Raw genomic sequence first — 24,984 nt, forward strand, 5'->3', positions numbered from 1 at the left:
TTATTGATAGGATATTTTCAATAAATTTTATTAACTAGTCTATTTCAAAATGGTGTAGAGTAATAAAATGTGGAATTCGGTTCAGTTCGGCTCAACAGGTACCGTTTAACCTTTTATTAGTGCCTTAGATGACGAAGAATATTATGATTTTTCATAATAATGTATTTTTTGTATAATGGTCAATAAAAATTACCTAATAGTGTACCTAATACTATGTACATAATGCCTAATTTTTATTCTATGTTTATCCTACCGGCTACCGGCACCGACCTTTGGTATACTATTTTCAGTGTTTGTGAATGGATAACAATAGGCTAAGCCCATATATTCACCCTAACCCAGGTGGTACCACCTGCACTTCATTAAAAAGAAAGAATTTTACAATGACAAACTATGAAAGTGACTTAAATTATTCGTTGGGTCACTCTGTGGTCCCTTTGCATACCTAATGAGGTTTTATTACTCTATATCTTTCTGAAATAAACTATAATTCGATTCTCAAATCATACAAGTTGATTTTTTAAAATTATAGATAGTGTAGAACACTTACCTCTCGTGACAGTATAGAAATTCCACTGTCAGAGCCTTGGATTTCTGGATTTGTTGTGTGGAAACCCAAATTTAACAAATTTTTATTTTGAGGTAAACGTCGTTTGATTTTTAAATTTTCTGGCGTCGGTTGAACCTCTTCAGGAGAGCATTTCTGTGAATTATTATTGCGGTTGTTATCCGAAGTCTCAGATATTGGTTCTTGTGAGGATTTATCAGAGATTGGGCTTAAAATGTGTAGTTTGTTACCTAAGAAACCTCCTGAGCATTGAGGGACGGTATAATTTTTTGGATTACCTGAAATTGAAAAAAAAACTGAGTATGATTTGTTTTCCGAATCAGCAAATAAGTGGTATACTGAAAAGTTCAGAAATATTCAAATCTAAATTTTATTTATTCATTCTGAACCTTTCTAATAAAATAAAATACGTTTTACCTCCTGAATCGGAGCTATGAGAACTAAGTGAAGGTGACTGCCTACTCTCAGAGCTACTAGTACTTCTGTTACCTTCGCTAGTACTACTTTTTATACTTTCCATACTTCCTCCACTGCTACTAGTCGTCATACTTTCTGTACTAGAATACTTATGTCTTATTCTCATTCCTTTAAATTCTAACAAACTATCTTTGGACCGCTTATTTCTCAACAATAACTCTTTCCTGGGCCTTCCTTTGATTTCAAAAATTCTCTCTTTTGCTTCATCTTTGGAATGGGCTGGTCGCCCTTTAAACTCTGCAATTAGTTGATGAGAGTTGTTACCGAATTCAATTTCAAAAGCGCTCCCTTGGCGTATTTGTAAACTGTCACTACTCGTAGTTAGAGATTTCACAGGAAGATGACGCGATTTTGGGTGTGAGGGAAGATTGGGGGCGCTCCGGATGCTGTTCATTGTGTGTTCTTTGCCGTGAAATTTAGCTGGTAAAGGCGCTGTGGATGGCGGAGAGGGAGTATAGCCTCGCAACGGAAGCCCACTTGATGACGGAGAATTGTTTTCCTCGGTCTCGATTATTCGCATATTCTGAAATAGAAGAATGTATGCATGTAAAATTAATTGCCTTCTACCTCAACCGTTTTAGAAATATTTTTCTATTTATATTACCGATTTGATTGGGCAGGCACTATAAAAATTAAATTATAATGAATGGTAGGGTAAGAAGGTTAGTTAAATTTATCTACATTACCCTTTTGTTCAATGATATCCAGGTAAGAAAATATTTGTTCTGATCTAATTAATTTCTGAAAATTAGATTAGGAAAAGGGTAGATATCTACTATATGCAAATATCTGGGAATATTTTAATAACGATAACCAAGCTCGTGTAAACGTAAATTTTTTTTAGAGTGGAAATATAATAACGATAGATTAAAAGATTAAAATGCGGGAATTAAATTAATGATAGTTACAAATAAGTGAAAAGATGTATAGGACGGAAAACAGTACTTACCTTGATGTCATGAGATAGCGCCAAAATCGATGAATTATTATCCTGCTGAGAGCTTGTGGTACATTCTCTCTCTTTACCTCTATGTGTTCTATTGAGTGAATTACTATCTATGGAGGGCTCTGTAGCAGTATTGGTATTCCAAGCTTGACTAGCATGGACAAGTACCGGATGATTGGTAACTTTATCAATCTGATCTAAATCATCGTCTGACTTGCTAATCCGACAATCAAAGGCGGTTTCGTACACATGACGTTGACGTGTCATATCGTCTAGTCCATAATCGTCGTAGGCGGTGACAGTTACAGGATTTGGAGGCATTGAATTGCCATTGGAAGGACCTCTGAAGACAAAACAAAGTTTATCAGCAATAGAAGAGTATCAAAAAATATAATCCGTGTTACATCCAGAGGAAAAACCAAAGCGTGCAGATGTTTATAGGTGTTTCAGTTCTCTATTTCTGTTGAACCAAAATATCTAAATTTTGAATACGTCAAAATCATTACCATGTAAACGATTCCAACAGAAATGGCCTATGAAGGTGTTGTTGGTTAATCCAATGTTGTCCAATGTTGATCATGCATGTGGGTTGTGTGTATCAGAAGAAGATTGAGGAACATAAAGTAGATCAACTGGTAAGCCGAGTCATACCAGCGAACATCAAGATATGCGCAATAGCTCTGCTAGACAGCTTTGCTACTCTGGGTCTAATCACTGATCAATGATTTCGAGAAAAATATGGACCCCTTAGTTCTTTCTTGATTACAGATCATTGTTGTCAATTTTTAAGCTGATACATGAAACGTTAGCAGTGGGAACCAAAATAGCGTAATATAACAATCAACTATGGAGTGCAATGTGAGGTTAATTCGTTAATTTTTCAACTGAAACTGTTAAAAGTCATTTGCACTGTTGGAGAGTAATATTTTGGGGTACTACAGCATGTTTTAGCCTATCATTTCTTGTATTTATTCGAGGCAGTATGACAACTGAGATTTATGTTGTAATCCTACAAACCACACCCGTCGAACTATGGAGCTTCTTCAAGAAACTGATGTCGATAGGGATATCCAGACCTAGGGCAACTTGGCTGTATCAAAATAACATACCTTCTGTACCAAAATAAAATAACCTCCTAATTTACCTCAGACTCGTCCACTTTTCCGCACTTTCCTCTCGCAAAGTGTATGAGGGAGGTTGTCAAGACGAATATGAGGAAATATTTTCATAAAAAGACGCGAAAATAGATGTTCAAGACCTAATGAGACATTGACACTTAAAGATGACATGAATAGAATAGAAGCGTTCGAGATGTGGTGCTACCAAAGAATCCTCAAAATCGTGGACTGCACATACCAATGAGAGGTACTAAGACAGCTGAATCAGGATCGAGAATTTAACATCAAAAAAACAAGAAAGGTCAGTTATTTCCGGCATATAATACAAGGTACCAAATATCACATCCCTCACCTGATCATTCAAGGAAATGTTGAAGATGAATAGGTCACAAAAAGCTATCGTGGCTAAGAAATATTAGAAATTGGACTTGACTGGGAGTAGAACAACTATTCCAAGTAGCGAAAGATAGAAACCAATTCAACCAAATTGTCAGGCAGATATCTCAAGCTTGAAGACAGCCACGGCAGCGAAAGAAGAAGAAGAGGACTCCTCCAAGTTACTTTGTTAGTTAGTTATCCGTTAATTATGACAAATAAGAAAATTTTCATAATATAAATGTAAATACTATCAAAAAAGCGGATATTTTAAGGCTGAGTTATTCTAAACTCCAATGTTTTTGGTTTATTATGTATTTAAGAAATGATTTTAGTATAATTCATCTACATTAAAACCAATGAAATGTCAATCGTAATCTTGTACTTTTTACTAAAATTGATTCGTTTTGAACCCGAACACGACGTACACTAATGTGCAGTATAGTCAATTAATTAATTAAAAAGTTACCTCGAATCAGTGCTATGGGTTTCTACACTGGAACTCTTCTTATATTTTATAGTTGCTTTAGGTCGCACGATTCTTTCCTTGTCTTCATAGGGATTATCTAAGCTTGAGCTTTTTCGAAATTTCCTATTGCTTCTAATTTTCCTGTTGTCTATCTTTACTTCCTTTTCACGTTCAGGCTGCAAGCTCTGATTCCAGTTACTCTTATTATCAACTACTTTTGTTGGGGAGGAATTGTCTGTTGTTTTATATTTGTACAGGTCACCGTAATAATAAGGGGAAGGATGCCTTCTTACGTTAGCGTCTGTTTTTGTTGGGGAGAGAACGTTAAGCGAAGAGATTATACCTTCGGTGATGCTGTCAGGAGAGTTAAGATCCGCAACTTTTGGATTGTCGTGGGTTAGGGGTTCACAGAGGAAAAAATCGTCATCTGAAGATGGCACGGACGATTCCTCTGTAACAAAAACAGCCTACTATTGAAAATGTCTCGTTTTTATTTAGTAGTAGAGAGTATAAAGATTTTAACTTTTATAATTTCGAATTTAAAAACATTTTTTTAACATGTATCTATTGTTTAATTATGTTAATTTACAGCAAATCCCATTCGACCGACTACAATAATTCCATTCTGAACAAGGATTTAACATCTAATTGTCATTTAATGCCCTTCTGAATGATTTGGTCTATCATTATAAATTCACCCTCAGAGCAATTTTCCTAATAATAAAAGCACCCTGTGATTCCTTCATTCATAATAAAATTTTCCTTTTCATCGAAAAAATTTGAACGTTTATAAGAAAAGAAATTCACTTGGGTTTAAGGACAGAAGTCTTTCAAATATAATTGGGTCATTACTTCTAACGGGCTTAGAAAAACAGATATGGCTCGAGGGGTTATTATTGTGTATTATAACAATTTTTATAATTTCATTTAGTGTTTTAAACTTTGAAAATCCAGCTAATAATGATCTACACAATGATCTACATTTAGTTAGATTTTTATGCACCTAGTAATTATTTCTCCTGTCTGATCGTGTCCAGTTTTATTAAATAATGGTTTTATGCGAAATTTTGTATCTCATGTTTCATTATATCAAACAATTAAAATAGATTGTGAAGTTGTGAAATCTGGTGGCCATATATCTAATCTAGAAATTTACTAGAACATATCGCGGAGAACAGGAGTATGTTCAAGTACGAGCAACTAGCCCTTATTCGTCTCGCATTTTTAATTCAGACATAAGATAAGATTTACTGACATAAGATGACACGTTCCTTCTTTTCCATACTTGATTAACAGATGACAGGTACGAGTACGATTAATAAATAATAGCGAGCATCTCATACTTTATACATCTCAAGTACTCATATTTGCAAATTTTCGCGATGTGTTTTGGGTCGACTTAAGGGGTAGTATGACAAAAAATGTTAGCGTGTTTAATTCCAAAAATATTGTAAGCGTGCCGCAAACTGATGGAAAACGTTTTACTTAAAAATCAAATTTGACTTTTTGTACTGATTTTTTAATAATAAATTTTCATATACTACAAGCTTCTTAGCTCAAAATTTATATTATACCTTACTGTTTCAAATATTGAATGATTCTCAAATTTTATCATTACTAAACCTCTGTTGCCCTCCTTGTAATGGTGATAAACAAAACTGTCCTCGACGCAATGCATCTCTGCGATACTTCATCCGAGTAGCCAGCATAAACTAATTTCCGCGAAACCGGAAATTATTATCATATTCTAGGCATAGCGCGTAGGTGCAATTACCGCCCCCTATCAATCAATCCAACCTTTCAGGGTTTCGAGTTTTACCGCCATCCGTAGGCATTTCCCTCAAAGCTATGCATTACATCCAACTAAAATTTAATTACTACTTAATGATGATGAGGGGACGTATACTGTCCGCCATATTACACACATGGTGCGTGTAGCAGTGGTCAACCAAATAAATTATTGCGTGTTTGTTTCTACACAGCGAAAAGTATAGTTTCAATAAATATATTATTTAATAATATCCAGTGAAAAGGCTTTTTGTTACTTGCTGCACTTTATAATTTAACGCCTTTCGCCTAACCCTAGTCTCTCTAACAGTCTTTTCTTTGGTAGGAGTCGGAATTATTTCCTGAAAAGATGTATTCATTGTCTTAGTTAGAGAAGATTGTTGAGGAATTGGTTTGCTTCTTCTAATTAAAGTCGCCAGTGGGACATTTTCATCGTCTGAACTCGGAAGACTTTCATTTATTTCATGGGGCAAGGGTGTTTGTGTTACTAAAGAAGGTGCGAATGCGGCATCTGGTATTGCGTCAGGATTTAGAGGGAACAATTCTGTAGCTCTAAATCCGCTCACAATATTGGCGTCATACACTTGGGCCAAACGCGGGAAAATATTATGTTGAACCTACTCTTGTTCAGGCTTCTTTGTGGGAAGGTATCTCAGTACCTATCTCAAAAGTTCCTGATCCCAGTTTACTTCAAAAGAGCTCGTGCGTTGTATTTGAAGGCAAACAGAATAAAGCGATACCAAGAGACTATGCTGTTTCAGCAATGGTAAAATCTAAATGGCTTGTAGCTCCATCAAACACAAGCAGTGTAGACCCGTTCGATTTATACTGAGTAAAATGTCTTAGAAAGTCATTGAAGAGTTGTGTCGTCATATAGCCTTTAGGTGCCATTAGGCAAATTATCGCAAAATTCTGGTTTTAAGCATTTTCCTCGAAACAATATCATATGTGGAATGGAGTTGCCCATAGCATTACAACAAGCTACGATTGTTACATTTTCGGGTGTTCAGGCGCAACCATATGAGCCCGCCGTACTTCTCTCTCGGACAGAGCGCATTGTTGATGGTGTATGGTGAGGCGTCCATGTTCTATATATTTTGGGGTTTATCCTTAATATTCAATGTTTTTATAAGTTTGGTTATCTTGGTGAAATAGTCGCTCACAACTGCCTTGTTAAGTTTCTGAGCACGGGCAGGATTCATAGGCTGTGCCTTGCGAACGGACAAATCGCCATTTCTTTTTAAAAACAAAACAAACCAGTCTTTTCCAGCAAGCTGTTTTTCTTTATTAACGTTATTGGGAATGTGGTTGATATCATAATATCGAAACATTTGATGTCGCTTAAGTTTGGGAGTGAGAGGTAATCCAATTTGAGAGTATCGCTTAATCCGTTGCACAAAATTTCTCTCCTGTTTCTGTTCCCAGTTTGTTTTCTGACAAGCCTTGAACTAAATATCGCCGTAACATGCGCCTTGGTACCTCGAATCTAGAACATACATTTCTTTGAGATTCTCCACATCTGACAGCGGCTACTGCTTGTTCAAGTTGGTCTTGAGACCAATGCTTGCGCAGGTTTTTGCAAATCTTCCCCATCTCAAATCTAAAGCAAACAAAAGAAATAGGAAACAGTTTTAAGGTAATACACTCCACATCGTCGGGCCATATAACCGAAAGTACATCCAGACAACATAATGGGTAAAAACAACACTTAGAGTTTCATCACTTAATAAATATTCTGTGTATAGCTACTTTACTACGTACACTTACCTCTCTTAATTGGGTACGGCGTTCACGTTGATTCTTACAGAAAAACGTGCTTAAGAAATTAGCGGAAAACTTATACCAGCATGTGCTTAGCGCGGCAGATATAACCTAACTAGTTACAACACGCAAACACGAGGTGTCTAAAGGTTGACTATACAATGGTGTGTGGAGGGGCACACATGCAGTTGCCTACTGATGTCAGACTGCGAATAAATACTTTACTTTTTGTGCTAGCGATTTTGGGCCATATTACCCGCTGGGCCATATTTACCTCCACTACCTTACTTATCAGATTCTGTTAGATTTAATTTCTTCAGGTGCCTTCTGAAGAAGGTAGTGCTTTTTCTAGTTACACCGAAAAGTCATCTCCAGAGTTCTTGGTGATTATTCTTTGGCTATTGGCTTCTCCATTTCTTTCAATTCCCATATGACTAGGTAACCATAATAAGGGGACTCTATTATTCTTGTCTATTGCATCAAAATTTCGTCGGAGCTCAGACGTAAGCTTTGAACGGGTACTATGGGATCTCAATGTTATCTGATGAGTAAAATGAATAGATTTGTCACATTTCTAACTATTTGTTTCGAGGTTCAATTCCACGCAACTTTAGATACCAAGTTTTGTCTTGGATAGAAGTCTAACATCATTGATGGTAAACACCCCAAATATTTCTGTGGGGGTTAATATATACACCATTCTATTGTATTTCTCCTTCCAGTCTGTTCCTATTTAATAAATATCGTGAAGAAGTTCGTTTCTTGATCATTTTGTTACTGTGTAGATTTGATGATGTACTTGGTTAGGGATGACCATGCTTCTTTATTTTTGACATTCTAATTGCATAACTTTCTGTTGATTTCCTGAGATTGTCCTCCTGAGCTGATCTGTTTATGACGAAGATGAAGATCTGTGATTAATTTTTATTGTTCTAGTTGGACACCGATATTGTTGTATTTCATCATCATTCCAATCAATAAATGATAATGATGCACAAATAAGTATATTGCAAAGCACATTATTGTTCAAGAAGTTTGCAACGGTGTTTTAGATGAATCAAAAGAGTCCACATTCCAAAAATTTTCTAGTTTCATACACTTCAATGCCTTTTGAAACTTCCCATGTTCAAGTTTCGACAAGAAATCATTTCAGATCGATCACACTTTTTTATTTCATTCTTATGGTCGAGTCTATTTGAATAACGATGTCTCCGCAAAATATTCCACTAGTCTAATCGGAAATTCAGATTAGTTCGTAAATCCCCTGACGAGTTCTGAGGATCTTTCTCAGCTCATGTGATATACATAACGGCGTTCATGTGATTTCTTCTCTATATATTTTTAGAGCAGTTATTATGCTAGCAAATATTTCTCGTTTATCTCCAATGATAGTTTCGTACATTTTATCAATGAATTTCAGTTGAACTTATAGCTTTATGTACTTCACCCTGTACTTCAATCTTACGAAGAAAAAACCCTAGTTAATTTGCTTTTTTCAAAAATTTTATCGACTTCTTGTACATATACTTTTGATATCAGAAATATATAGAAATATCAAACCCACGGGAAGTTTCATTTGCTAACTAATCAATATTTGTTTCATTGGTAATGAAAATTGTCACTATTCCCAATTTTTAGATATTTATCACTTTTCAATTTGTCTCATTTCTTCTTCTAGACGAGCGTAACCGACATGATTACCTATGATTTATTTCAATAATTCATTTGGGATATTCGAAGATGTATGATTCACTCCTGACCACGACGTTAAATTGTTATTTTCATCCCCTTACGTTTTAATTATATCCAAAACCCTTCGAATTCATCCCTAGTGAAATAGGGGGGAGCAAAATATGTTACAAACAGTTCTCAATTTTTTCCCTTGTTATAAAATGACTAAAGACTAAATTTAGTTGACACCGACATTATGCAATAGCGAATTGATCGTAGGGTAAACGTGAGAATGTATGTATACGGGGTGAGCAGTTGGAATGGCCATCGCTCATTTCTCAGCAACGGATTATATCACAACTTCACGAAAAACAAAATCATAACAAAAGTGGCCCCGAAAAACACGTCGAAATTATTTTCAGAATTTCTGGTCCATCACTAGAGGGCGTATTTCAAATATAGAATTAAAAAAGCAAATTTTTTAAAAATCTACCCAAACGAGTGGCACTTTATAAACGATAATGGAATTATTTTACAAATTCTGAGCCTTCTCATTTCACAAGGTTTAGTCTATCTCTCCAAAAATAAAAGTGGGGGAATGTGGGAATCTTGTTTTAAAAAAATGCATATAAGTCCGGTTCTGCTTAGCCGACTATTATAAGCTTGATGTCTTTTGAAAAAGCTTTTGTCCAGCATCACACAAGATATAAATTCAAAGCAGTTTAATTAGCAACGTGAATATTAGAGGGCGTTGTTTTACGTGAATGTTAGAGGGCGTTGTTTCATATATTTTGGATATTGCTATTTCTCTTGACAAAAAATAGAAGCATAAAAGTTCAGGTAAAGTAAACCAAATCAACATATAACATATATAAATAGCGAAAACCGCATGTCGATCTCTTTTTTCTGTCCTGATAAAGTAAGTTTTGTTAAATTTTTTTCATTGTCAAAAATGTTATATTTGTTAGCCAGTGGATCAAAGCATAAAATATTAGTGAAAACCTACATATTTGTCAAACATCATAGGTGGTTAGGAATTGGAAGTTGATTCATTTAGCCATCCAGATCTCCAGACCGATTTTTATTTATGGGGTCGAATAAAAGATCTAGTTTACACCAATAGACTCACGACAAAAGATGATATGATTGGATCAATGAGACAGGTAATATGAAGTATTTCAATGGCATAAATATAAATTGCTGTCCTACCCACCAGTCAGCGAATGATTTCATGTATATAAAATGATGATTATCAAGGACGATACTAATTACGTAGTAGGATTTGTTCTCATTGTTAGTAATCTTAGCTTTATATTTAGTTAATAGCGGTAATACTAAGATTATTATAGGAACAGTTTAAGTTACTGCAGGTAGGCCAATGTAAGAATAAATTTTTAATTTCCGTTTGGGCCAACCAACCTACTAGACGTTTGAAGAAAAATTCCAGCCGTTTCCAAATGTTTTAAAATATCTTGGTACAGAGAAAAGACAACGATCTAGTATTCATGTTGCTAATTGAAGTGATTAGAATTTATATATTTTGTATTTCTGGACAAAAGTTCTTTTGAACAACATCAATTACGAGGATCTATTGATATCTAGTTAGCCTAGACCAGTTCCCCATGCATAAACAAAATATTGCGTTACCATAGCAACGGACAATAATTTATTAGAAGTGTCAGTGGAAAGTTTGACGTCAAAAAAGTAAGCTAGAGATGATGACCGATCGGGAAAGCCAGTTTCTGTGTCAGTCCCCGAAAATATCGATGCAGTTCATGACATGATTTTATCAGACCATCGAATTGAGCTAAAACAGATATCTGAAACACTGAATATTTCATACGAACGCGTTCATCATATAGTTCACGTGAACGAAACGATGTAGACTTCTTAAACCGAATTATTACTATTGATGAGGCTTGGGTACATTTCTACGATCCAGAAACAAAGCAACAATCGATGGAATGGCGACACTCTGGTTCTTCAAGATCTAAGAAGTTTCGTGTCCAAAAATCTGCTGGAAAAGTTCTTGGTTCAGTTTTTTGGATTTGCCATGGAATAATAATGATTGATTTTTTGGTTAAGGGTAGAACAATAACTGGAGATTACTATTTGACATTACTGACCACTCTACGGGAAAAAATTAAAGAGAAAATACGCAGAAAGTTATCCAAAGGTGTTTTGTCTTTGCATGACACATGTTGCCATACAAAAAATTCGTGATTTAGGATTTGAATTACTAGAACATCCTCCTTATTCACCAGATTTGGCTCCGCTCGAATATAATCTCTTTCCTCAATTGGAAAAAAGTTTAAAAGTTTGTAAATTTTCTTCCAACGAGGAGGTAATAAAAGCTGTGGAGGACTGGTTTGCAGAGCAAGAAGAAACATTTTTTTGAAAGGTCTAGAGATGTTGTAGGTTCGCTGTAATAAATGTATCCAATTAAGAGGAGAATATGTTAAGTAATAAAATATTTTGACATCGAAATTTTGTTTGGTTCTATAGTAGGCTAAGAATTTTTCAAAATTTCCTCGTATATATAAATCGTAATTCTACGGTATTATTAGTGGTGGTAGTAAAAGTGTGACCATACTAAGATATGCATCGCCGTTTTTCTAAAATTAAATGATATTTTCGATCCTTAGTGTTCTTGACTGAAAAATTGCTTTTTCAATTTTATATTTTCATTTACGCCTTCGAATGGTGGACTTAAGTGTTGCCTCCAAGCCCCTTTTGTCATAATCATTATTCCAGGAAGCTGTAATTTAATCCGTTTTTGAGATATGGCCGATGGTCGTTCGTAGTTACACATAACGTAGTATATAACGAATCAAAAAAAATATTTTTAATCAAAATTTTAGATAGAATATTAACTAATGTTGATACATATTTTTTTCCGGACTTTTGTAAAATTTAAAATATCATTTTTTGTAGTCTAAATATTTCTTTGCATACTGCTAAAATTTTTATATGCTCAACTGTTCCTTACACACATCATAAGTGAAAATAAATATTAAATAAACATCTTTTTCCACGTGTATAATAAACTCTATAATTTGTTTCAGTGCAGAGAGATGTTATTCAAGTATAAACTAGAATATGCTCAAGTTATATTGGTTGTCTATTCATTTATAAGTTTATGGTGTATGGCAGTAACATTTCCGGCTCATAAAGAGGTAGTGTAGAACATAGCGCACGTTTCAAGGGAGTATAATATTCACTGTGACAGAAGTCGTCAGATGTTCACAGGTTTACTAGAAACTTTCTTAACAATTTATTGAAAGAGAGATCGGGATAAAACAATGGTTTTACTTTTATTTCCTTTGAGTTTTAACTTCTGAAGGAGAAAATGTCTTTTTTGTTGAAAACTCTGAGTGAACCGCAAAATGATGGCAACAAGAGCTGTAAATTGAATTCTTGACAAAGTTGCGTCGAGTGTAAACTAGTACATGAAATGAGAATATTAGAGTACTTGAAAGGGAATTATATCTTGGTGTGAAAAAGGACCGCAGTTTCCAATCATCAACGGAAACCTTGATCTGGGTATTAACAGAATTTCAAACAAATACAAAAATGTTAATGATGAAATAGTTATTTAGGTTATAAGTTCGGAAAGTGGTTTTGTACGGTACTAGATAGATGTTTATAGACGAGGCGACGAAGGAGTCGAGTCAAGAATATCTAATCGAGTACCGAAATAATAACTTCACAGACGTATATCGTAATATGTTTTTTTTCATACTATTTTCGGTTTTAAATAAAAAGTAAAATTATACTAAAATATATTTGACAATTTTACTAAAAAATAGCTCCTTTGATTATTTTCTTATTATTACAAAAAATAAAAACTAAGCCACTAAGGTAACATAGTAAACAAGGGCAGAAATATTGAATTTTTGCAAATATTGGGATTGGAAGAATTTAAGAGTACTATAAAGTACAAGTATACCAGACTCAAATTAGTACTGTAAACTAGACTTTACAGTACAGTATGAAAAAAAGTAGCTTAAAAATTTTTTCAGCGAGATTCAACATAACTTTGAAGGGATTCAGAATTTCAAGTAACTTATTTATTAATTCAGTTGTATTTAATTTTCAATGCGCCTTGAAATAGTACATTATATTAAGAGAAGACGCTCATTATACAGGGTGTTCCGTCACGTTTAATTTGAATTTGGTTATGCTTAATAAAAAATAGCTTCGACTATAAACTTCTCACCTCAATATACGGGACTTGATGCAAAAAATTCCGGAGTGGTTGGTGGATGACGTGAAAATAATGCTGTGATATAAGAAAAATTTTCTATACGACCCTTCGTTTATAAGTTAGAAGCCTTTCAAGATGCGATATCCGAACCTATATTTAAGTATATTCTCTAAATTATACATTCGAACTTTATGGATGATTAAGTATGCCCATACAGTGTGTTATGGGCCAGGGGTGGTTCATGCCCAATGGTTAACAATCGGCAACTTTTACAGGGACCAGTTGTACAATCGAAAGATAGCAATAGTGATTTTTCCAATCAATTTTTAACAAAAAGGTACTCTACGTTTAACTGATCAAAATTATGGTTTAGGAGATATGTAGATTTTTTTATTTAGACATTCTGAAGAATATTATCATAAATTGTAATTATTTATTGAAAATACTTACAGAAGGTTTTAAAACACAATCAAATATTTCTAATTGAACTGAATACTGTCGAGATTCGAGTTACTTATATACGGAAACAATTGAAATGCAGAAAAAATTTGTAACTTTTTTTGTTAATGTTTGGGCAAAAATAATGGATAATAACTTAGTAGATCAATATTTTTTTGATAATAACCTGAATGGTTAGCGATACTTAGAATTTCTCAAAAATGATTTCCCACCCATTTTATATAGTATTTCGCAGAGACATGTGGTTCATACACGATGGAATCCCTTCCCACTAATGTAAAAACTTATCTTAATAATATTTTTCTTAATAGGTGGATTGGTCAGGAAAGTCAATTTGCATGGCCACCACGTTCCCTTGAATGAATATAATGCATTCATTTTTTTGGACGCATCTTAAAAACTTGGTATATGCAGCAATATGCAGTATGCAGTTCAGTTAGAAATGTTTGGTTGTATTTTAATATCTACTGTAAGTATTTTTAATAAATGATCACAATTTATAATAATTGTTTCAGAATGTCTCTTTATGGTGAATGGTTTCCTTGGCATAAGCAACGATCTCAAAATCTAGATATCTCCTAAATCATAAATTTATCGAGTATTTTTTTGGTAAAAAATCGATTGAAAAATTCATTGTTGCTATCTTTAGATTGTACAGGTTGTCCCTGTAAAAGTTACCGAACCATTGAGCATAAGCCGCCCTTGGCGTTCAGATAGTAGTGTAGAATTATCTATTCCGTACAACTCACTACATGGACATAATTATCGTAATTATCCATTGAAACTACATAATGTTCGAATGTATAATTTCGAAAATAGACTTCGCAAATTTATAGGTTTATAACGAGGTTTCGAATGATGAGATTTTTTCATGTCACAGAATTATTTTCACGCCATCTGCTCGAATTTTTGGCATCAAGTCCCGTATGTTGATGTGAGAAGCCATTGTTTTTATCTTTGTTGGAATAAATGCTTTAATACTGTATTTAGCTAATTCTTGAGACACATTTCCAATGAAATATCCAAGTGTGGGAATTTTATAAGCTTGATGTCCTTTGAAAAAGCTTTTGTCCAGCAATACAAAATATATAAATTCAAAGCAGTTTAATTAACAACGTGGATGTTAGAGGGCGTTGTTTTATAAATTTTAGATAATGTTATTTCTTTTCACAAGAAAGTTTAGGTAAATATTTTGAAAGTAAACTAAATCAATATTAAAATAGAGAAAACTGCATGTCGATCTGTTTTTTCTGTCTCGAGATTTCTCAAGAAATGTGTATTTTTTTTAAACGTCTAATAGGTTGATAAAGTAAGTTTTGTTAAATTTTTTCTAATCAAAATTGTTATATTCGTTTGCTAGTGATAGTCGAAGTCATTTATCATAACCTAATTCAAATTAAAACACATTTCCACAAAAAAAACCAAAACCAACAAACTTACAAAAATGGCATTTCCTACCCACTTGGTTATGATGTCCATATTGTTTTCCATTAATGTTATTAAAAAAAAGCCGATAATAATATACGTATTATTATATACTTAAAAAAAATTTCTGTTTTCTGCTTTTCATTATGAATTACGTATAATCAAATGTCCAACTTTGTCGAATAAAACTTTAATTTATGCGAATTACGATGAAAATAATTTTCGCGTGAGTTAACTCCTAAATCGTGATATCCTTAAACTTTTTTTCTCAAGTCTCAACAATTCGAACTATCTAAATTGGAAAGAAAAAGGTGAGATTTTACTAATCAGATCTGTCAACTCGAGAAGTCGGATTACACTTCAAATATTTCATAAAATTTTAGGGTGGCATGGTAGAACTCCCTTAATCAAATATTCACCAGGGAATGTTGTGCTACTGATAAAGAATTAAAATTCTTGTAGAGGCAACGATTACCCCTATACCGAGTGATTATAGAATAGTATATTGTGTAACAAAGTTTGAGTACAAAAAAAAAACAATAAGTGTGAAATATTCATATTTCTTATACGAGCATAACCAAATATTGGGAACCAGTAGATAAAACCTTTTAAACACTAAAAAACAAAGATAAAAATAACTAAATAAAGATACAAAAAAACCACAATAAGTAACAAAATTATAGGTAATAGTAATAGGTAATATATAGTTTACAGAAAAGAAGGCACTTTCTAGTAAATACGCCCTCAAATTATTGCGGAATGCGGGAAAAGATGATATCGATTTGATTTCAATTGGCGAGTGATTGTGCATTTTTTTGCATTGTAAAATATTGAGCCCTTAACTAATTCTGAACGTGGAGTAGGTAGGTAAAGGTCGTGCTCCGGGTTCCTAAGTGGATAGCCGTCCAACGTTTTTTCTGAAATTGGGGAAGCGTATTTACAAATTAGGCAAATTCAAAGATGAATAAGGAAGAGACAGATTTTTTAATGTTTTAAAGAAGTCCCCGCAGCGAGAGCTGCTATTTAGTCTGAGTGAATATCCAACAGCTTTGTTTGTATTTTGATGATTCGCTCAAATTGAGTCGCACCACACGTTCCCCAGAAGGGAAGGGCATATCGGAGATGCGACTCATTCAGGGCAGTTCTTTGGAAACTGATCTCAGCGCAAATCAGGAGGAACTTAATTTTTTAAATAAGGCGCAATATGGAACTATCATTTCAAGGAATTGTCCACAACAAGCCCTAATAATTTTACAGATTCAACGACGTCAATGGTGGTCTCAATAAAAAATGCTTCAATGCATTTTTATATGATAAAACGTTTGGGTTTTAGAAACGTTGAGACAAAGAAGATTAGACTTGCACCATGATTTTAGGCGTTATTAGGTCTCTAGATATGGTCCTACGAAGTTCCGTGTGCAATTTTTATGTGGAATTTAGAATGTGGAAAAAATTTTTCACGCGGAAAATATAGAACTTATTTTAATTAATTATTGTGACTAAAGTGAGCGTCTTTAATCAAAATAGAATAGCAGGAAGAATAAAAACATCTCTTTCAAGTGAGTATTTAAAGTTTGAAATTTATTTGAGATGTTTTAGTACCTCAAAGTTCAAATAAACAAATAAAATTTGTCCCGATGCTGCGGATTCGATCACAAACAAACAACGAAGCAAAGTGAAGAAAAGGCTATAATAACTATGAAAAATTTAATTAATAAGTTTTTTTTAATTTCAGCTTAACGTGCTTGGGCAGCGCTGTTCATTGGCACAATGAAAAACAATTAAAAGATACATAAGTTACAGGAAGGACTGTTATAAAATTTACTACAATATATAAATTATATTTTATGAAACAGCTTGGTAACTTTAAGGAACTCCAGGACTTTCTGAATGAGGTTATGGAGGTTAGTCTTCAGATTATTGGCAAACTGAACTAAGATATCAGAAAAATTGTTAGAGGCTTCTTTGGCAATTAATTAAGATTGTCTATTGTATGACAAAATTTCATACATAACTTAGATCAGGTGCTTTCAATTTTAAATGCAGCTGATTTACTCTTTTTCAGAGGAAAGGCTTTAATAACGGATAAATTATTATAGTATAGAAATTTTTGAAATGCCTAAAGATAAAAATTTATTCAGTAAATATTAATAAGGGGCTTATGTACTAATTTGCCAATGCATATAGTGTGTATTGCGAATAAACTCGCTATGAAGGGCACTTTAGTGTATAAACTAGTCTCCATACCTTGTTTCTCTACCCAATTCTTCCATATGGGGAAATAAATGATGTGAATGTGAATATTTTTGAGGAAATTGCTTATTCGTGAATGAACTGGATCTAATTACAAAAATTTGGATGTTTGAATCCACATGATACTTATTTTTATTAATAGTCTCTAGTCTATGTGAGTACTGTTTCTCTTGTTTTCCTCAGGGAATCTATTAGTTTTTCACACCACTAATAATAGTTTCCATATTTTTAGAGAAAATTATACTCAAATTTCCTAAATTGCTGCTTCTTTTTGTAATATGTAATATCAATTATAAAGTAATGATATAATTGTTGAAGCAAGGGAGTGTCAAAATAGCAGAACGAATATATATGCACGCTATATCATTTATCGGAATTAAAAACGTGTTTATCACTGATGTGATCTTGGCAAACTTGTCATCCTAAGTCTAGACGAGACTTACGTAGAAGCAGCAAACCAAAATAACTGAATTAGGAATAATAAAACACAAGTGAATAGATCAAACGACTATACGAAGGTTCATATAACTGGAATGAATTTTTGTGAATTCCATGTTTTTGCCGTATATTTTATTTCACTATTTTAACATAATACAGTTTTCTGTTTCCATCACTACAACAGGTCAAATTTAGTATGCATTCATGGTAGCTTAAAATACGAGGTGTGATAAAAGAATACGGGATTTTATTAAAAACAAAGTTAATCCATGTCTGGAAGCACATCCTGAAAGCTTGTTTTAAGACGTTAGGAAAAGTATCCTTCTAACAAAATTTTTTATTTCCGGGGAGAGCTAGGAGTCATCAAATGGTACTTAATCTGATGAATGAAGCGAATGTGAGTAGGCAGGAAAATGGTTTTTCATCCTTAACTATTTTATTACTGAAAAGCTCTAAGAATCCATAGACAGTTTTGATATTCTCGGCGTTTTTTTTTAATTTGTTCAACATCTATGTATCCCAACGGATTATGTAAAATAGCTACAGTAACAGCAAATTACTAACTGCTTGTCTCAACAAAACGAAGGTTTAGCTTGCCGATGCTATAAAAATTCATTTACCGTTTTTTATTATACCTTATATTCAAAATTTCTCATTGAAAATATCTAAAACTTTTTAGCTAAAATCTTAAACGTTACTATAAGAAGATATTTAGAGAAATAATAACAGCGACAGTAAAAGTCATGGTATTAATACTCTTTAAGGTAGCAGTGGGGTTATGCGATGCAGAAAATGTGCAATCACAATCAAACAAGCTCCAGCCATTTCAATCAAGTACATGTTTTCGTATCAATCTACATAATGACCGACATGCAGGGGTACGATAGGGGCAAGCACTAGCGAAAAATAACTTTGCAGAAAAACGGATGAAAAATGCGACTCTGTTTTATCCCTGGTCTGATGAATGGTTTGTGTAAATGACGCCTTGGGTCTAAGGGTGAACACCAACCATATAGTTACACTCTTTTAGTGCTGCATTTGCACACAGATCTGGACTGAGGAATTTGACTGACTAAATTATATAGGAAAGCAATATTTTAGAAAGAATATATTATATAAGATTGAAACTAACTACGAATTGATTATTCAATCACAGATTTTTTTCAAAAGAAAGAAGAAGAGAAAAAACCTTTATGACATTAGGAACTCGGTTTTAATGAGACTCGTTGTAAAAAATTTAGATGTTCTCCAATGTTTCCAGAAAAAATTACCTTGTAGAAGGTGTTGAATTTTTTGAATACAAATGAAACATGAATCTCCAAGCATTAGTTCACGCCTTTAACGAGGTCTCAACTTTTATCATATTCAAAGAAATGTTCAATTTTCATAAATGTCCTAGACATCTTAAATAAATTTAAAATTTTCGGTAACTTAATCATGCTGAGAGACTGTTTACTAATCTAAGGTCTAAACTATCTTCGAGTTCACCTAATTCAGCGAAAGTATTTATCTTTAAGAAATATTTCAAGATTATTGAAATTATTATATTTATCATGCCCCACAAAATTCAATATAATTAATCATTTTTTGTCATTATATACCTATTTTTCCACACATTTTCATTTTGTCTGTGTATATTTAACTGATAAACAGAATCTAATTTAGTCATAATGTTGATTGATCTTAATAACGCATATTTCATGCAATTATAAATATAGCGTTTGGAATTTTCGTGTCTTTTATCTTAATTCAAGTGTTCTGAAGTAGAAATGGTGGAGGTCTTCCATCACGTGACTAATATGTCACCATCAATATTCATACCTATCAAATGAAAATTTTTGTCAACTCAGTAGAAATCATCGTTATGACTAATAATCCAAAGGGTCGGCATTTTACGAATTGGTAATAAAAAAATAAATTCAACTTTTTTTAATTGTTTGAATTTTATTTATATGGTTAACGTCAATATATTCAGCAAAAATGTTTTGATAAAATTATCGATACACTGGATGAATGAACAAGTAATAAAATCCAAAGTTAATATTACTGGAGAGCTGATTTTTTGTAGAATGACATCATGTAGTTCACAAAAATCACGTACCTGTAATATTTAGTATTTCAACCTCTTACTAAATTAAAATCAAACTTTTTGAACTGATTTATATTAGAATGTATTTTCTGGAAAAAGCATTCAATAGAGGATTTCTAAGCAGCTTGAAAAGCTTGAAAAGCCCTTATGTATATAAGTAGAACCTAGTACTTTACATCAATTTCTCTGATCTTACTATTTGGAATTCCATCGTTTTTTATAAGTTCACGCAATTTTTAAAAATAATTAGTTAACCATAAATTAGTAAACATTGCAAATTAAAAGTATGCAGAACTTTTTGTATTCTAAAGCTTTCATTACTCAGATCCTCTTTGATCAAACTTACATTAAATTACCAGTTTTCTAAGAATTTCAGATACCACACTATAAGTAAATGGTTAAAAATCACACTGTATAGATAATAATACATGCATTATGATGTATCATACTAATTTCCCTTAATTTGATTTAAAGTGTAAGCTGATTTTAATTTAAGAACATGGGACGGTATTGTAATATTATTTCATATGTTTATTCACTTTGTAGTAAAATAAGCATTGTAATCTTCCCGTCTCACGCCATTTTAGGCATTACAAAATGTCAAAAGTTTACAAGTGGATGATATATCATATTCATACTTTTCGATATAAAATTAAATATAGTCAAATTAGTTGTTAAAAGAACTGATTTTTCCAAAACTTTGCTAAAAATAACAAAGTTAACAAAGCTCACGTCAAATTCAAGTCGCGATGCCACTAATCTTCAGTTTCAAACAACCAACTTGCTTATAGTACTAATAAAAATGTATATGTATATATCGATATATATGCATATATACTAATTGCATGTAGTGATAAGTAAGACAAAAAAATAGGACTTAATTCTAAAAACATCTCCACTTATATCATGCTATATCATGTTCATGTATTCCAGATGAATAATAGCACTGCGACAACATGAATGGGATGGTAGGTGGATTAATCAATTGGTCGACTTTACTGAACGCTGGCATTTCGTTTGCAGTTTTCTTATTAAGATGGTACAAAGTGAATGCAAAGTATTAAACATTTTCTCATGGATAACTAATAGAAAATGTATCAGTTAACAGATTATTATTATTTAAATTATGCAATTATGCAGCACTGCAGCGTTTATGCACTAGTTGCCCCTGTTATGAGAGGATTAGTTTGTGGTCTTCTTCTATTTGTATTTCTTAATTATTATATTTAAGTAACAAAGTTGATGACCTTAGAAAATAATGTGGATAAATCATGTTTCAACTGGGTTTCTCATCGAAATATCAGATGCAATGCTGCACTTCATAATGGATATATTTCAACATTCCTGTTACAGAAGGGTGAAATTAGCAATACTTATCTCATTTATTATCAAATCTTTATTCCGAAATATTGTTTTATAAAATGTAAATAATACAAGATACAATGTCGGTGTTCGACTATGAAAACAAGTAACTTCTCCTATTCAAGAATTATATAATCATCCAAACCAAATAAGTGAAAATGGCTGAATTTTAAATTAATTTGTCAAACTCAATCCTGTACATAATTTTACAGTCGTCTATATATGTAACCTTAGGTTAAACTCCCCAGGGCTGAACTTTTTAATCATCAGAGGGGGTCAAAGATTACCCTCTAGGAATTGTATTAAAAGGGTACATCATTCTCACATCCAAATTAATTATTCCCGATTGAAACTAATTCATTCATTTGTTAAACTTACCACGTTATTTGAAACCAAATAAAAAACGAAAGCGTGAAATCATAGTATGCAACCATTCTCCTCGTTCTTTATATTTCACCCAATGAGTTATGCTCATGAATTTATAATATTTCAAAAGAAGACGTTCCCAACTGAAGTTGCGCAAGCTTATAACTTATCAGGTACACAAAGAAGTTTCCCCATATTAAAATATGCCATTAAACTTCTTGAAAGTTGAAAGTTGGGAGATCCTTTGTTTTTGACTGCACAAGAAAAGTGGCCGCAATAGAATAAAATCAGTGGAGTTTCACAGGCTCTAGAAGATCATAAAAGAAAATAAATCAAAAGCAGAAAAATATTTCGTCGATTTTCGCTTTTTTGGGGGTTGAGACTTGGAATACGAGACTGATTACACCGACCGACGAGAGAATATAAAAAGAAGAGAATAAATTAGTGAATTATGATAAGAAATTCAATTTACTAGGTGGTTCTTTAAAATTGGAATTATACTTCAAGGTTTTTTCATAGTAATTTCAATATAAATACTTTAACCAACTTACTTACCACCTACTACTGTAAATTTCAATAAAACTGTTCCACTAGATTCTGACTCCACTCTTTGAGTACTCCACTTATTATAATCGAAATCTACCAACATCAAAACAAGAATAGAGAGGAGTATGTCGAATTATTTTGAAATGAAACGGTTGACGTTGTTAGTAGATGTAAATAACTCTTATCAAATGGATGGAATTTTGTGAAATAAGTATCTAATCTAACTGCGTGGAAATTAAATTTCCATTCTGACTTAAATTGGCATTAAAAGTTTGATGAACCAGATGTGTTTTGTCGATATTTATAGTTATAAAAATACGTTACTACCACCCGATACAATTTATTACTTCATTATTATTATTTCCAAAGCTTTTCAACTCCTTCGCTTCATAATATTGCATACTTGTAACCGACAAAACATAAAAACTCGTCCTATATACTAACAGCCAACACGAAGAGATAGTCTGGGTAACAAATAGCTACCAATAACCGTTCTATGCTTGAAGGCATTTCGTGATATAAATTTTTGATGGAATTCATTCTATGGTGGAAGAATATAGATGACATGAACCAATATGACAAAAAAGAAAAATGTACGAACTGAATAATATCAAATCAACAAGATTGGAATTGGATTTTTGAGTATCAGCGAAGTATTTTTCTAAACGCTTATTTTTCAAAATTGTACGTGGTAAATTCAACTAAAATAAAATTTTCAAGATTAATTAGTAATCCCACTTGTCATATGATGTCCAAAAAAGCAAAAAACTACAAAAAGTAAATATTATATAATATAATAAATCATTCTAATAAAGAAACAGCTTCTTTTTTAACATATATGATGATTCTGGAATGGAAATAAACTTTCGTGGATGCTGTAAATCCAGTCATGATGTCGTCTGTCAAAATTTTTATAAATCTGATAGAATCAAACATTAAATTTTACGTGGAAAACATTTGAAGAAACCAAGGACACGTTATGTTTATATTATCCTGAAATCAGTTCTAGGGAATGATTATGAGTACTTTTCTGCTTTCAAATGTGGCTCGTCGAATAAAAGAAAGTGATATAGCTGATGAGGTGAATGTTTCAAACGAAGGGGTATGTAATATTTCATAGGTTACAAGTTGTATTAGAAAGAGAAAGGTGAGTGCTGCTATTGTTTAATGCTGATCAAAAGCTTGTTTTGTATTATTGCATTAAAAATTCAAACAATGGATTATGTATTATTTATAAGAGAAACCGACAGTTGAGTGATATTATGCTGGTTTTCTAATACGTTTTGATGCCTAAATTAAGAAATAACGACACCATTTTTTGAAGAAAAGTTTCATAGTGAAAATACGCCTGTCCATTTTTCCGCTATTGCGAAAAAACTAACCAATTTCGCTACGATTTGTTGCCATATGTGACACCTAATCAAGCTTCCATCTGTTATTTTTCTGGTCTCAAACTTATAAATGAGCATTGGTAAAGAGCGATTTTATACAAATAATAGATGATGTTTGAGACAAGCACGCATTTTTCTAAAATATTATTTTTTGGATAGTTTGAAATAATTCGAAAATTGCTGGAGGGTAAGTTGTAGTCGGTCCTTATTACCTGGGTGGTATGTTTGTAGTCCTATTGTTTGCTTTCATCCTAAGCTCTCCAAAATTAGAGAATTAACCAGGCGTCACCTGGATATATCTGCCTGTAGCGAAATTCAAATTTCTAGCTCTACATTTCTTCCTCCGATGGTATATTTTTTTCTCAAGTTATCTAATAATATATCCAATTATATTATGATAACTTTTTTGTAATTGGATTACGTATATCTGTAAACGAATGGATTTTTGAGGTACGTCCACTTAGTATCCCAATTTTCTGATTTTTCAAGGAGAATTATTAGGAGGAAAAGAAAATGGCTCTCTACTCATGTGGAATAATGTTTAAGTTAAAGAAATAGAACAACCCACACCTATATTCACTAAAAGATATTTGGAGCTCAAGGTTTTCCATTAGGCCTTTCCCTTTTTTATTACTGATTTTTCTCGAATAGAGGTTACATTTTCAACTAACTTCGTAAGGGTACAATGTTATTATAATTTATAATTTTCTCCAGTATATAATATATAATTTCGCCGTGATCTTTTAAATAATATACATCAGGAAATAAATGCACATTTCTTAGTCGTTGCGAATATTGGGAACGATAAAATGAGAAACAGCATCGAGTATTCAAACAACCTCTTATACTCTAAACTGAAATTCTCTCGTTATTTTGTTTCCCTATGTATAGTCGAGATGAGAACACAATTATGTTTTATTAAATGAAAATCTCATGTACTTAACCAAGTATTGGAAGCTCTCGAAAAATGTTGAATATTACTTTATAATTCGTTAAATTAGTTTAACATCGTCAGATAGGGCTTTCCCCCGTCTCAAAAGTTATTACATCTTAAAGTACTTTACTCGAGAAGACGAGGATTCGACTAAATTGAGAGTTAAACTATTTCTTAGTTTCTGATTTAAATTTTGGGACAAAAACTTTTTCAAGTATACTTTTATCGCTTATGAAGACTTCCTCTTTAGTCTAGAAACAATAAAAAGTAATAACTTAATTTGGCGAGGATATTATTCAAGCAAGAGCTTTACGATAAGTATTTCTTATTTTTTGATATGA

The 24,984-nt window shown here is 32.7% G+C and overlaps 1 protein-coding gene across 1 annotated transcript in view; it reads right to left on the reverse strand.

Annotated features, from left to right (window-relative positions):
- LOC130891778 (uncharacterized) overlaps nt 1-24,984 on the reverse strand; it is a 220,256-nt gene that overhangs the window by 14,918 nt on the left and 180,354 nt on the right. The window contains exons 4-7 of the mRNA XM_057796776.1: nt 3,954-4,404; nt 1,995-2,334; nt 986-1,568; nt 551-846 (exon numbers count right to left, since the gene is read on the reverse strand). Coding sequence (XP_057652759.1) covers nt 551-846; nt 986-1,568; nt 1,995-2,334; nt 3,954-4,404 — 1,670 coding nt within the window. The remainder of the gene's footprint in view (nt 1-550; nt 847-985; nt 1,569-1,994; nt 2,335-3,953; nt 4,405-24,984) is intronic.

This window comes from Diorhabda carinulata, chromosome 1 (assembly GCF_026250575.1).
Source record: "Diorhabda carinulata isolate Delta chromosome 1, icDioCari1.1, whole genome shotgun sequence".
NCBI classification, from domain to species: Eukaryota; Metazoa; Arthropoda; class Insecta; order Coleoptera; family Chrysomelidae; genus Diorhabda; species Diorhabda carinulata.